This window comes from Sander lucioperca, chromosome 22 (genome assembly GCF_008315115.2).
Source record: "Sander lucioperca isolate FBNREF2018 chromosome 22, SLUC_FBN_1.2, whole genome shotgun sequence".
Classification (NCBI taxonomy): domain Eukaryota; kingdom Metazoa; phylum Chordata; class Actinopteri; order Perciformes; family Percidae; genus Sander; species Sander lucioperca.
In genome coordinates, this window is record NC_050194.1 from 756,802 (window position 1) to 772,363 (window position 15,562).

Sequence of the window (15,562 nt, forward strand, 5' to 3'; positions counted from 1 at the left end):
TGGGTCCCAAATAGTTCGCTGTTAGCAAACGACATGTATACTCTAGCATTGATATTGAACACAACTATGTCATGGCAGGTTTATAGCTCAGGACCCAAAGAAAGTGCAGTGTCATGTGCGGAGTTGTTTGGATGAGCGGTTCTCGCAGCAATACCAGAGGCCAAGCAATCAGTCTTTTGCGAACAGGCATGTTTTCAACGTGCACTGCACGTATATTATGTGTACTAGTGCAGTGCACGTTGAAAACATGCCTCCTTCCTAGTGATGGAGAAGCCAGCCAGATGGCAGTAGCAGAGCGTAGTAGACAGGCTCAGGTGTATGGTTTTGAGCCATTCACTGCATGAGAGGCAAGTATTTTTCTGCTAATGATGAATAAAAAGAAGCTACATAACAGCTACAGACTGTAGAAGAATCCACTCATGAGGAGTTTCACATCTAAAAATGACTAACTGGTTCGACATGATCAAAAGTTCACACAACTATGGTCCTATCTACTATACTAGTCCAAGTAGGTCACGTTTATAAAAAAAAATAACTTTTAGTCATATTTGCTGAAACTGTCACTATATCCTTACAGTAGTACATGATACAGATAATCTGTGAAAAAAATCACATTCCTCTGCCTCCCCCTAGTGCTCCCCCTAGTCAATGACTGCGGTCAAACTGTAAACTACTAGGCTGCGCTGATCACATAAATCAAGATTCTGTTACTGAATTTCCTTTTTCTCGCCTAAAAATCATCAGAAACATTGTTTAGTGTGCTGTTAAGCTGTGAAATACAAAAGTTTGTGACTCGGCTGCTTCGTAAAAACATTCAAGCCAAAACCAAGCACCGTCTACTGACCGGAGCAAACCTTCTCATGTTACAATTAAACAGTACACTAAAGTATGTTTCTGAAAACATGCAAGGTAATAATTAGGCAATGCAGTAACATCTTGATTCATATTTGATCAGCCCTGCCTAGTTTTTTCAGTTTTGTTTTTTTTTAATTAAAAACTATCTTTAAATGCAAATCTGTTTAAAAAAAATGCCATTAGCTAAATGTGATTTGTATTGCCTGTAGGAGTGAAACCAGTGACTTTCTCCGACTGGGAGAAGATTGACACTGTGGAGATGAGAAGGGGTGAAGCCACTGGAAAACCCAGAGAAAAACTCCTGACTGTAGAGGAAATGCTGCAGGTGGCTCAAAAATAACTGAAGACAAGAATCTGTTCACAGGTGAACTCTGTACACTGAGTTACTGTTGCAGTATAAAATAACAGCAGTTGTTACCATACTGATGGTATCTATGACTGACCACCATGGGCACAGAAAAGGAATGGCATTGTGAAGCACTCAACATGGACCCAATTCATATTGTGGACTCGGTACACATTAAAAGCTAGTAGGTACCGTTGTTTACCCCTAAAGTATTGGTCTTGTTTTTCAGTTTGAACCTGGTAGACAGTATCAATCTAAAAGCACTGAAAGACTGAGCTGTGGTTTCCTGTTGCACTAACCTCAAAAACAGGACTCCCTAATGGATGCTATTAATGCTGAACTTAAGTACTGTAATATACTATGTTAGAGTAAAAACTGAAAAAAATGTGCTGGCTGAATTATGTCTACACTTTTTGCATGTACACTTCATATGAATGTTTTATACAAAATAAAATGACCTGTATCCTATTCCTGTCTTGGAGTAGCAAATATCCTACTGCTGCATTCTAAATATGTACTACTATGTCAGCTTAGATGTTATACATGGTGGGTTTTAAGAAATTCTGGATCAATTATACTTTGAAAGGGATATTTGTACAGATCACTTTTATACATTTAAAATCTCACTGTTTTAAGAGGACATGATTGGTAACTCAGATTTTTTAGAGCCTGTACCACAAAGAGATTCAGGGGTTAGCTCGTTTCTTTAAACTCAGGTTTTCAACAATTTTCTTAGATCAAGGAATTAAAGTTTCCCTACATAACCCGTTTTTATGTATTCAGTAGGAACACATGGGTTTGGGGCTGAGTGTCATAGACATAGGGAAGACAAAGTATCGAGAGTTGGACCAACAACTGGTTTCGGCTTAGTCATGGAATTTGCATATTTTGACTTAACACTACTGAAAGTATCATGAAGGTATCTTCAAGGAATTCAGGAGTTTTCCCCACACACAACTGGCTACTCTCAACATACACTATGTTCAGTCCTAGCACAGTGTTACCTACAGTATTAACAAGTTTCAAACTGAAATACTCAAGCCTACTAGTGGGTATTCATCACTCGTGCAAAGCGGACTGTTGTGACTAATCTTAACAGCAGCAACAATAGTGTTGATCCCGAGAGTGATCCCTTTTCCTGGAATTTTTTTAAATTTGTAGGCCTGTATAAAGGAATGCAAAGGGAAACCATTGTGTGCTTTCTGGCAGATCATTTTTATAGCTTGTAATTTATCACAAACAATATAATCAGTTGAGTTTTACATAAAGCAGCTAGATAAGTAAGTACATGCAGAAAAAGATGTCAAACGGACGTCAGGTTGACGAAGGAAACGGACGTCAGGTTGGTGGGCTGCTCGCCGGACGTCAGGTTGACGAAGGGAACGGACGTCAGGTTGGTGGGCTGCTCGCCGGACGTCAGGTTGACGAAGGGAACGGACGTCAGGTTGGTGGGCTGCTCGCCGGACGTCAGGTTGACGAAGGAAACGGACGTCAGGTTGGAGGGCTGATCGCCGGACGTCAGGTTGGTGGGCTGATCGCCGGACGTCAGGTTGACGAAGGGAACGGACGTCAGGTTGGAGGGTTGATCGCCGGACGTCAGGTTGGAGGGCTGATCGCCGGACGTCAGGTTGACGAAGGGAACAGACGTCAGGTTGGAGGGCTGATCGCCGGACGTCAGGTTGGAGGGTTGATCGCCGGACGTCAGGTTGGAGGGCTGATCGCCGGACGTCAGGTTGGAGGGCTGATCGCCGGACGTCAGGTTGGAGGGCTGATCGCCGGACGTCAGGTTGGAGGGCTGATCGCCGGACGTCAGGTTGGAGGGCTGATCGCCGGACGTCAGGTTGGAGGGCTGATCGCCGGACGTCAGGTTGGAGGGCTGATCGCCGGACGTCAGGTTGACGAAGGGAACAGACGTCAGGTTGGAGGGCTGATCGCCGGACGTCAGGTTGACGAAGGGAACAGACGTCAGGTTGGAGGGTTGATCGCCGGACGTCAGGTTGGAGGGCTGATCGCCGGACGTCAGGTTGACGAAGGGAACAGACGTCAGGTTGGAGGGCTGATCGCCGGACGTCAGGTTGGAGGGCTGATCGCCGGACGTCAGGTTGACGAAGGGAACAGACGTCAGGTTGGAGGGCTGATCGCCGGACGTCAGGTTGACGAAGGGAACAGACGTCAGGTTGGAGGGCTGATCGCCGGACGTCAGGTTGACGAAGGGAACAGACGTCAGGTTGGAGGGCTGATCGCCAGACGTCAGGTTGACGAAGGGAACAGACGTCAGGTTGGAGGGTTGATCGCCGGACGTCAGGTTGGAGGGTTGATCGCCGGACGTCAGGTTGACGAAGGGAACAGACGTCAGGTTGGAGGGCTGATCGCCAGACGTCAGGTTGACGAAGGGAACAGACGTCAGGTTGGAGGGCTGATCGCCGGACGTCAGGTTGACGAAGGGAACAGACGTCAGGTTGGAGGGCTGATCGCCGGACGTCAGGTTGGAGGGCTGATCGCCGGACGTCAGGTTGGAGGGCTGATCGCCGGACGTCAGGTTGACGAAGGGAACAGACGTCAGGTTGGAGGGCTGATCGCCGGACGTCAGGTTGGAGGGCTGATCGCCGGACGTCAGGTTGGAGGGCTGATCGCCGGACGTCAGGTTGGAGGGCTGATCGCCGGACGTCAGGTTGGAGGGCTGATCGCCGGACGTCAGGTTGGAGGGCTGATCGCCGGACGTCAGGTTGGAGGGCTGATCGCCGGACGTCAGGTTGGAGGGCTGATCGCCGGACGTCAGGTTGGAGGGCTGATCGCCGGACGTCAGGTTGGAGGGCTGATCGCCGGACGTCAGGTTGGAGGGCTGATCGCCGGACGTCAGGTTGGAGGGCTGATCGCCGGACGTCAGGTTGACGAAGGGAACAGACGTCAGGTTGGAGGGTTGATCGCTGGACTTCAGATAGGTTTTGAGCTCTTTGGGTCCGTTCAGGGGCCATTTTACATGTTCCAGTTGGCCAACAGATGCCTCAGCTTCTACTTCATTGGTTTCCAGTTGTGCTGAAAGAAAATATTAAGCAATTGTCAAGTTCAACTACTTGAGACTTGAACACTGCAAAGAGAATTTACCACTAAGGCTAAATAAAAACAAAGCAAGTATTAAGAGTTGCTTTCAAGACTTGGATAGCCTCAAAAGACTTCATTGGTCATTAGTCCAGTGGAGTTTGTTTAGAACATGACAATCTGTTACAATATGGAGTTAACACAGCAGTTGTGTTTTTATGTGCTATATTTATTCAGTTTAGGATATCCGACGATCTCTACAAAGCTAACGTAACTTAAGTTGGCTGGCTGGACAGAGACTAGAAATCCTGTTGCTTTTGAGAGCAAATTGCCCCACAATATAAACTGTTTAATTATTAACTTATTTTTCTGGTAACCGTTGTATAATTGCAATATTGCACAAGAAAGTGTCATGTAAAGTCATTATTGGCCTGACAGTGATGCGGCTATAGGCCGAGGTCCGTAAGCATCAATTGTTGTATTGTTTAAATATAATTAAATATAAATGTCTGAATAATTTCAGCAGACAGCAGCTGTATACCCCACATTGTATGGTCAATGTAGCTTTAATTAAACATGTGTTGGGATCCCCATCACAAAAGCCAGATAACTTCAACTTCATTAACTACATTTTGCCACAAAGAACCTCAGCTCTACACACACTTGCAGCATTTTTCCAATAGGGTTTCAGAGAACCTGCTCACCTTCTTTAGCATCTTGCGTCAACATGGACTCCATTGACTGGAGAAGTTTAAAGGCCTTCTTCATGGAGATATCATTGGGAGACGTATCTGTAGTACAAAATAAATTAAGTTAGTGTCCATAAGTAGCTCTGTCAAGATTCTGTCACGAATGTTCTTACCTCTAATCATTCTCCTCTGCAGCCCATTATCACGTCTTTCGTTTGTGCCACCAACTGGCAAACTCGAGCCTAAAGACAATGCAGTCGCGGTTAATCAAATGTTTCTGCTGTTTGAAAGCACATATCACAAACTTGTTGGAGCTAAATTTTATTTCAGGAATTGAGTAATTAACCTTACTCTTTACATTTGCTATACTCCACTACCAATTCGAATACAAGCTTCAAACTGAAGAAATATAACAACCTTTGGTAATCCAAACAGTCAGCACACAAATAACAAAGGCCCAAACAGCTCCCATGACTTCAGTCACCAAGAGAAAATGTTTTCTCCACCACATGCCAGGTTAAAAAACCATCATGCAGGTAGCACAGCTGTTACTGATCAGCTCTAATTGGCTCTCTCTTCAGAGAGTCAGTGCTAGTTGAGATTCAGCCCTTGAAAAAGGGGAATTTGGAAACAAGGGAGGATTATAGAATATATTGTAAAGAAAGTCCAGGAAGTTGTGTTTTATACAAGAAAGAAAGTCAATGAAGATGTTTGTCTGAAGTTGTATAATCAAAGATTACAAGGGGAGGAAACTTTTACATTTTGGGGATCATGGTTTGATAAAATGCCCAGGGGTATAATTCATATCAATAAGGTTGAAGATGAAAGTATTGAATACCATGAGATGTCTAAGAGGCACTGTTTGGGGAGCTGATCGAGTTGCTATAAAGAATGTTGCTTTAATTAGATGAGTACTAGATTATGGATGTAATTGTTTTATATCTCAGATATAGCAAAGGAATTAGGTTTCAATGATTGGGTTAGAAGTCCAACCGTTTTAATGCCAGCTGTTTAACCACAGCCTATAGTTGATTTTTCTACATTAAAACAAGTACATTCAAGCAAGAATGTATTTAATTTGCAAGCTTACGTGAACATTGTGCTGCATGATAGAGTTATCGTGTAGATCAGGGGTGTCAAACTCAACTTCACTAAGGGCCACACTGGAAAATAAGAATCACATCAAGGGCCAGACATGTAGAGTTTATTGATGGCTTTTATTTAATCGAAAAAGTAAAATATATTTGACTGTATTATAGCATGTGTCATATAGTCTTCTCACTTACAGTTTGGTTGACATAAAGTCCTAAAGAAGTCAGGAAAAAGTTTCTCAGCCATCATAGAAAAGAAGCGCCCAAAAACGTCGGAAAAAGTGACAAAAATGTTGGAAAAAGTGGCAAAAACGTCAGGAAAAATTACAAAAATTTCTGAGGGAGCCAGTGTTTGAGTTCATCCGGCCTCCACCCACAGGTCAAATACCCTCATCGACAGCCCCTACGCTACCTGGACGGATACAGAGATGTAAAGGAACACACATATGGAATATCTAACTATAAATCAGTGAATCTCTCTATGTATGTGTGTGTGTGTGTGTGTGTGTGTGTGTGTGTGTGTGTGTGTGTGTGTGTGTGTGTGTGTGTGTGTGTGTGTGTGTGTGTGTGTGTCTGTCTGCGAAATATCTCATGAACCTTTGTCCAATCTATTTCACACTTGGTTTCCTGGGTACCCAATGAACTTGGGGTTTGGAATTAGGAGCAGTTTGGAAAGCGTTGGATATGGGATATTAATAAATTGTGATTTAAATTAAATGACCGCACAATAAAGGTTGAGGAAAAAACGTGCTGCCGTAATGCTGGCTCTTCCGTTTACAATAAAGGTCCAGCTTCAACTCAATCAGAGCATTTTGCTAAGCTGAAACTCAATAAAAAGGCATTTCTACCCTTCACAATAAAAGCCCAGCTTAAATTCACTCAGAGCGTTTCGCTTGGAGGAAACTCGATAAAAAGGCATTTTTGCCGACACTAGATTTCAAACAAAAGCCAGACACAACGGGGCATCCAACCTGACGTCCAGCGCCAGCCTGACGTCCAGCGACGGGGCATCCAACCTGACGTCCAGCGCCAACCTGACGTGCAGCGCCAACCTGAAGTCCAGCGACAACCTGACGTCCAGCTGCGGGTCATCCAACCTAACGTCCAGTGATATATATACACATACACATATATACACATATACATATTTACTCATTACATGTACAGTATATATATATATATAAACATACATATATAGGAATTTCAGGTCCTTCTACGTGCTGATGTTTACGGTAAGCGTATTGTCTCATTTCCGGTGCTCCCGTCTCACGGACGCTACTTTGCTGCTCCAGCAAAAACTTACTCAACTCTGCTTTATTGTTTAATTTAGCGTGCCTGGATTGCATTTAAACTACACTAATTATACTTAAGCACTTATCGTTTTCTTCTCTGTAGATAACTGGAGGGCCTTCTGGGGAAAGCCTGGTCTGATTAGGAGAGACGGCATTCATCTCACTTTGGACGGAGCCGCTCTCATATCAAGAAATCTGACCGAGTCTATTATCGGTCATAAATCATGACAACCCAAGGTTGAAATCAGTAATCAGACGTGCAATGTTACGCGCTTCTCTGTGCTTCCGTTGGAGCAGTCACCCACTCATAGTCCCATAACCACGGTGTCTGTCCCCCGACTCAGATCAGTTAAATCAAAAGTAAACAAAAGAGGCGCTATACTTAACCTAATTGGAATTAAAACTAACACTGCAATGATAGAACAGAATAGGAAAATTAGATGTGGACTATTAAATATCAGATCTCTGTCTTCTAAAGTAGTACTAGTAAACAATTTGATATCAGATAAACAAATTGATCTATTTTGTCTTACCGAAACATGGCTGTGCCATGAAGAATATGTTAGTCTAAATGAAGCCACTCCTCCCAGTCATATTAATACTCAAATTCCTAGAGGCTCAGGCCGAGAGGGAGTTGCAGCCATCTTTGATTCAAGCCTGTTAATTAATCCTAAACCTAAACTAAATTGTAACTCGTTTGAAAGCCTTGTTCTTAATCTTCAACATCCAACATGGAAAACATTACAGCCAATTGTATTTGTTGTTGTTTCCAGGTCTATATTCTGAATTTTTATCTGAATTCTCTGACTTTTTATTATGCGTAGTCCTTAAATAGACAAAGTACTTATTGTAGGTGATTTTAATATCCATGTGTACATTGACAACGATAGCCTCAGTATTGCTTTCAACTCACTACTAGATTCAATTGGTTTCAGTCAGAGTGTGCATGAGGCCACGCACTGTTTTAACCACACCCTCGACCTCGGCATATGGCATCGAAATTGAAGATTTAATAGTATTTCCGCAGAATCCTTTACTGAATGAATTCTTACTACTCAACTATACAAAATTAACAGCACTTAATTCAATGCCATTCCCTAATATAACAGAGGACTCTTATGTTAATTTTAGTCCCTCGCAAATTGATATTTTTGTAGACGGTGCTACGGCCTCGCTACGGACTACTTTAGACTCTGTTGCTCCTCTCAAAAAGAAGATGATGAAGCAAAGGAAACTAGGAAATTAAAACAAACCTCGCAAAAACTTGAAAGTAAATGGCTTTTTTATGAAATTATAAAAATTAGAGATAAAATTCATCACCTTTTGCCTTCAACTTCTAACGGTTCAACTTCAAACACAGGACCGCTAGAAAGAATGACAAGACCTGACATAAACTTAGACTGCTTTTATCTTATAGACCTTCAACAATTAATGTTAAAGGTCTCTTCAGCTAAGCCATCCACCTGTCTCTTAGACCCCATCCCAAAGAGGCTACTTAAAGAAGCGTTACCCGTGGTTAACACTTCATTACTAGATATGATCAATATGTCTTTATTAACAGGTTATGTACCGCAGTCATTTAAAGTAGCTGTGATAAAACCTCTTTTGAAAAAACCCACCCTCGATCCTGAGGTCTTAGCCAACTATAGACCTGTATCTAATCTCCCCTTTCTCTCCAAGATCCTTGATAAGGTAGTCGCTAATCAGTTATGTGACTTTCTACATAGTGTGGTGGCATGAGAGCGGACAGAACAGAGGAGGTTGTGGTCTAGGTGGAACCTGCCCATACACACTGACAACACCACCCTGGGAATTTCAACCATAGAATGATTTTACTTCCTAATTGCAATGTTATTGATACAATTAAGGACACACAGGTACGTATACAATTTAGCCAGAGACAAGGTTCAATTTTAAAGGAACAACACATTTTATTTCAACAATTTAAAACACATTCATACTTTGTGGATGGGAAAGAGGGGAAAATTATAATTGCTGCTGAGGCTTCTGAGGAGAAGGGGGTCGCGAGGGCAGTTAGGGATCCCAGGGAGAGTCACCCGTGAACACACACAAACACAACTGTGAACACAGCAAAGAAAACGGGGTAGACAACACAGCACACAGGAAGGGGATACTACCACCCGGACACCAGCACCTTTGGCTCTCAGCAACTGAAATGGGGACAAAAACGGGACACACACACACACACACACACACACACACACACACACAATTAACGGGGGTTCACTCAACAGAAAGAAAATCAATATATGAAATTATGATGAAAAGAACAAACTGAAAGAAACTTAACATAATATAAACACAATATAAACTGCCAGAACCACCAGTGGTTCCAGGAAGGCAGTTCAAAATAAAAGAATAAACCAAGAGAAACAAAATACTAAGTATGATTAGAACACGATGAGAACTTAACCAAAGAAACTCAACTTTTTAGGTAGAAAACTAAACTCAGTAATAAGAAAACCAAGCAAAATGTAAATGCAACCTTTAACTAAATTAACCAGAGAAACTCAAATGTTTAGGTAGAAAACTAAACTCACTAAGGAAAAGAAAATCAAACAAAATGTAATTGCAACTTTTAACTAAATTGAAAACAAAATAACAAAAAGGAAAAGAAACAACTTAATCAACCAAATTATGATGTAGGGAGCCAACCCCTTCCGCTACATTCAAACATTTTAAAACACTGACCCACTTAAAACAGGTGGCTCACACATTTGACCGTATGGCCACTGCAGAACAACACACACGGAGTGAGCAACCCGGAAGTATGACGCACTTCCGTCACCAATGAGCAAGAGGGGAGTCAGGAGGACTACTACCTGTTTTTATAGGGGGCCCTGCGTCAGTGATTGGCCAAAAGAACGCCAGTTAGAGTTAAACTAATCGCAATAGTTTATTTGAGGACTTTCAGTCAGGATTTAGAATGCTTCATAGAACAGAGACGGCACGGGTGAAAATTACTAATGATCTTCTAACTGCTTCAGACAAAGGACTTGTCTCCGTACTTGTCTTACTAGATCTTAGTGCTGCATTCAACACTATTGACCATACCATCCTGTTACAGAAACTGAAACACTTATTTGGCATTAAAGGAATCGCACTAAGCTGGTTTAAGTCCTATTTATCTGATCGATCTCAATTTGTTAATGTTAACGAAGATTCCTCCAGGCACGCTAAAGTTAGCCATGGCGTTCCACAAGGCTCAGTGCTTGGACCAATTCTATCCACCTTATATATGCTTCCTCTAGGCAATATTATTAAACACTCAATTAACTTTCACTGTTAACGCGGATAACACCCAAATATACCTATCAATTATGCCAGACGAAACCAGTCAGTAAGCTAAACTTCAAGCATGCATCAAAGATATAAAATCATGGATGACCTACAACTTTCTTACGTTAAACTCAGACAAAACTGAAGTTATTGTGCTGGGCCCTAAACACCTCCTCCTCAAGAACAGCCTTTTTTCACCTTCGAAACATTGCCAAAATTAAGAATATCCTGGGGGGGGTTAACAATAATCAAAAGTGGCCAGTTTAACCCCCCAAAAAATGTTATCATAATGATGAATGTAAAATATTAACTGTTATAAAAAATGATAAGTGGTTGGCTTTCTTGATTCAATATAATTGGCAAGCAAAGAAAACATTTTTCACACAAACCCCCCCACCTCTGGGTGAGACTTGAAGAAACCCTTCTCCGTGTTTTCCTATCACATAGCACGGCCGGTGCGCTTTGTAAGTTTATGCAGAGAAGTGTAAAAGACTGCACGGTCTGCGCTTCTTTTCCTAGAACTTGTATTTCTTTCAGAGGACTTATAATTAGTGCAATAAATCCATATTCTTAGGTCTAATATTGATAGTCTTTTGTCCATATCTTATTCATTTTCTGTCCTTTTATTGTCATTAGCTGTGATGCTAAAGCAGTTTTAGCTTTCCCATGATGCTTTTGAAAGTTTTTGACCAATCAGAGGAGGTGGGGGCTTTTGAGGTATAGTGCCCAGGGGCACCACATTGTCTTAGTACGGGCCTGCACTAGAGCACTGCACTCCCAGAATGCAGAGTTACTTGTGGTACCTAGAGTCTCTAAGACTAGAATGGGAGAGCCTTCAGCTATCAGGCTCCTCTCCTGTGGAACCAGCTCCCAGTCTGGGTTCAGGGGGCAGGCACCGTCACCACATTTAAGAGTAAACTTAAAACTCTCCTCTTCGATAAAGCTTATAGTTAGGGAGTGAGGAGTTGCAGCGTCCGCCTAGCCCGGCCCACCTGCTTTTCGTCATAGTCATCAGATTCATTTACCATATAATCAATAATATAATCAAAGTAGAGGGAGGCAGGCCAGTACAGCCCGATCCGGTTGGGAGAGTTCTAGTCCGACCAGGCTCCTCTCCTTAACCTGTCTCTCTTAATTATGCGTTTATAGTTTTAGACTGCCGGGGGACTTCCTTTGACACACTGAGCTTCTCTCTCCTCTCTCTTTCCATTTGTGTGCATCCATGTCCCAGAAATGCTTGTTACTAACCTAGCTCTGGGGAGTTTATTCCCCGGAGTCCTTATGTTTTTTTTTTCACCCAGCATGTTTCCTTGGATTAGGGTGGCACCAAACCAACCAAAATCATGGTTGCAGCTGTCGCCGCGGTCCTGCTGTACACCCTGCTATGCCCTGTTACACCCTGCTACACTCTGTGGTGCCCTGCAGTGTCCTGCTACGTCCTGCTATGCTCTGCTGTGCCCTGCTACGTCCTGTAACGCCCTGCAGTGCCCTGCTATGCCATGAACTACTACAACTACTATTTCTAGTCACTGTTCCATTATCTTTTATTGTGACTGTTATTGCCACTATTCATCACACCCCCAACCGGCACCTTCAGACACCGCCTACCAAGAGCCTGGGTCTGTCCGAGGTTTCTTCCTAAAAGGGAGTTTGTCCTCGCCACTAAATGCTTGCTCTTGGGGGAATTACTAGAATTGTTGGGTCTTTGTATATTATAGAGTGTGGTCTAGACCTACTCTATCTGTAAAGTGTTTTGAGACAACAGTTGTTATGATTTGATACTATAAATACAATTGAATTGAATATATATACATATATATACGTATATATACATACATATACATATATATATATATATATATATATACACACACACACATACTGTACACACATATACTATATATATTAGTTGTGGGCCAAGGTGCATTCGGAACAGACAATTTGTCAGTCTGCGATGGAAGATGTGTAGAGATTCTGCTGTTCTGGGGAGTTTGTTCCAGGACAGCAAACAGTCGTGACTTTGTAGTGCGGTAGCCAGCCTCCTTCCTAGTGAGGGAGAAGCCAGCCAGATGGCAGTAGCAGAACGTAGTAGACAGGCTCAGGTTTATGGTTTTGAGCCATTCACAGCATGAGAGGCAAGTATTTTTATGCTAATGATGAATAAAAGGAAGCTAAATAACAGCTGCAGACTGTAGAATAATCCACTCATGAGGTGCTTCACATCTAAAAATGATGGTTTGACATGATCTAAAGTTCACACAACTACTCTACTATACCAGTCCAAGTAGGTCACTTTTATGAAAAAAATAACTTTTAGTCATATTTCCTGTAAGGATATATTCTTACAATAGCACATGATACAGATAATCTGTGAAAAAAAATTCACGTTCCTCTGCCTCCCCCTAGTGCTCCCCCTAGTCATTGACTGCGGTCAAACTGTAAACTACTAGACAGCGCTAATCAAATACAAATCAAGATTCTGTTACTGAATATCCTTTTTCTCACCTAAAAATCATCAGAAACATTGTTTAGTGTGCTGTTAAGCTGTGAAATACAAAAGTTTGTGACCCGGCTGCTTCATAAAAACAGTCGAGCCAAAACCAAGCACCGCCTACTGACTGGCAGGAGCAAACCTTCTCATGTTACAGCTAAACAGCAGTACAGAGCAGCAGCACAGCAGTGCAGAGCAGGCCCAAGTTCCAGGAGCAGTCACCTGCCACCAGGCCCAGGATCCAGGAGCAGCCATCTGCCACCAGGCCCGGGATCCAGGAGCAGCCATCTCCCACCAGGCCCAGGATCCAGGAGCAGCCAACTACCACCAGGTCCGGGATCTAGGAGCAGCCATCTACCGCCAGTCCCGGGATCCAGGAGCAGCCAGCTGCCACCAAGCCCGGGATCAGTGTTGCCAACTCTTTTCCAATCAAAGTAGCTAGCACCAGCTCCAAAAGTCACTAAAAGTAGCTAGATGACGTCATACACTCATTTGCATATTTGTGACGTCATTACATCATTACGTCATTGCATAAAGCTTAGTGGTTGTGTCAGCAAGGTATATGGAAAGAAATAGAAATCTTTAGCTAAATAATCAAAAATTCAATACAGGAATTTATTTTACCTTATAATTATCACTTAGGTAGCCTATCTTTGAAGTAAAAAAATAAATTCTACAAAGGGAGGGAAAAAGAATTCTCAAAGAAGGCTGGCTTGCCCAGGGCCAGGCCAGCTCAGCGGCGTCTTTCTCCCGTCGCGCCCCACTGTCTCTCCTACCCTCCTACCCTTTCTACCTGCCTGCGCACTGTGAGCAGTGCTGCTGCGCACGAGGAGAGAACAGAGAGGGAAGGGGCTGCTCCTCAGTCACAGAACAGAAGAGAGTAGTGACGCTTATTTTACCATATATGATATATTGTGTGGAAGTTTGGGGAAATACCTACAAAAGCACCTTACAAAATATTTGCACATTGCAAAAAAGAGCACTCAGGATAATAAATCACACCGGGTATTATGAGCACGCTAATCATCTGTTTTTAAATTCACATTTGCTGAAATTTATGGACATTGTTACATTCAAAACTGCACAATTTATGTTTAAAGTTAAAGATAATTTACCATGTAACATACGCGCAATGTTTAATGAAAGAGACGGGGGATATCATTTAAGAAGACGTATGTTCAAACAACCTCTTGTGCGAACTGCTAAAAGCATGTGTTTCAGTTTGTGGGGTGACCTTATGGAATGGACTGAACAATGACATTAAACAGAGCCATAATATCATTCAGTTCAAAAATAGATTAAAGAAATCAATACTTAACCAATACAGAAAGGAATAGACCGAAACATAGGAATGGAATTGTAATGTAAAGGTATTTATGTATATTGTTGTAAGTTATGGTAAGACCTGAAAGATTGCATATCTATTTGTTTGGTAATAATATAATATTGTGAAGTAGGGGCAGGACCTAATAAGCTGTATGCATTCCGCCTGCTCCTTCTCGAACTTATCCTTTTTTTATTTTATTTTTTTTGTCTTTGGTTAATTCTAATTGTGTTTTAATTTGGTGGTTTTAGTTTCCTTTTGTTTTCTTTTGCAACATTGTTGATTGTTCGAGATAAATAATGAATATAATAAAATAAACAGTACACTAAAATGTTTCTGAAAACATGCAAGGTAATAATTAGGCAATGCAGTAACAAAATCTTGATTCATATTTGATCAGCCCTGCCTAGTTTTTTAACAGATTATCTGATTAATGTGGTATTGTCAGGTGTAGGTTAAGTAGTAGTGACTGTTTGAGTACTGTTTTTTTTAATTAAAAACTGTATCTTTAAATGCAAATCTGTTGTTAAAAAAATGCCATTAGCTAAATGTGATTTGTATTGCCTGTAGGAGTGAAACCAGTGACTTTCTCCAACTGGGAGAAGATTGACACTGTGGAGATGAGAAGGGGTGAAGCCACTGTAGAGGAAATGCTGCAGATGGCTCAAAAATAACTGAAGGCAAGAATCTGTTCACAGGTGAACTCTGCACACTGAGTTACTGTTGCAGTATAAAATAACAGCAGTTGTTACCATACTGATGGTATCTATGACTGACCACCATGGGCACAGAAAAGAAATGGCATTGTGAAGCACTCAACATGGACCTAATTCATATTGTGGACTCGGTACACATTAAAAGCTAGTAGGTACCGTTGTTTACCCCTAAAGTATTTGTCTTGTTTTTCAGTTTGAACCTGTTTGACAGTATCAATCTAAAGCACTGAAAGACTGAGCTGTGGTTTCCTGTTGCACGAACCTCAAAAACAGGACTCCTTAATGGATGCTATTAATGCTGAACTTAAGTACTGTAATATACTGTATGCATGTTCAAGAGTAAAAATGTTCTGGCTGAATTATGTCTTTACACTTTTTGCACTTACAATTCATATGATGAATCTTTTATACAAAATAAA

At 41.9% G+C, this 15,562-nt stretch overlaps 1 protein-coding gene and 2 long non-coding RNA genes across 5 annotated transcripts in view; all 3 read left to right on the forward strand.

The window, feature by feature from the left end:
• The window catches only part of fdxr (ferredoxin reductase), a 36,886-nt gene extending 21,397 nt beyond the window's left edge, over positions 1-15,489 (forward strand). For 2 of the 3 annotated variants that reach the window (XM_031291160.2, XM_031291158.2), the window contains 2 exons: positions 1,065-1,191; positions 15,096-15,489. In XM_031291160.2, the coding sequence (XP_031147020.2) occupies positions 1,065-1,191; positions 15,096-15,105 (137 nt within the window). In that variant the 3' untranslated portion in view covers positions 15,106-15,489. Of the gene's footprint in view, positions 1-1,064; positions 1,263-11,627; positions 11,632-15,095 lie in introns of all 3 variants that reach the window. The other variant, XR_004896341.1, reaches the window with a different exon arrangement.
• Positions 2,577-3,303, forward strand: LOC116044096. Its single transcript, XR_004103603.1, has 3 exons — positions 2,577-2,723; positions 3,171-3,224; positions 3,276-3,303. It is a non-coding gene; the product is annotated as an uncharacterized LOC116044096 (long non-coding RNA).
• Positions 3,367-3,699, forward strand: LOC116044098. Its single transcript, XR_004103606.2, has 4 exons — positions 3,367-3,428; positions 3,480-3,533; positions 3,585-3,635; positions 3,687-3,699. It is a non-coding gene; the product is annotated as an uncharacterized LOC116044098 (long non-coding RNA).
• Positions 15,490-15,562: the final 73 nt, after the last annotated feature.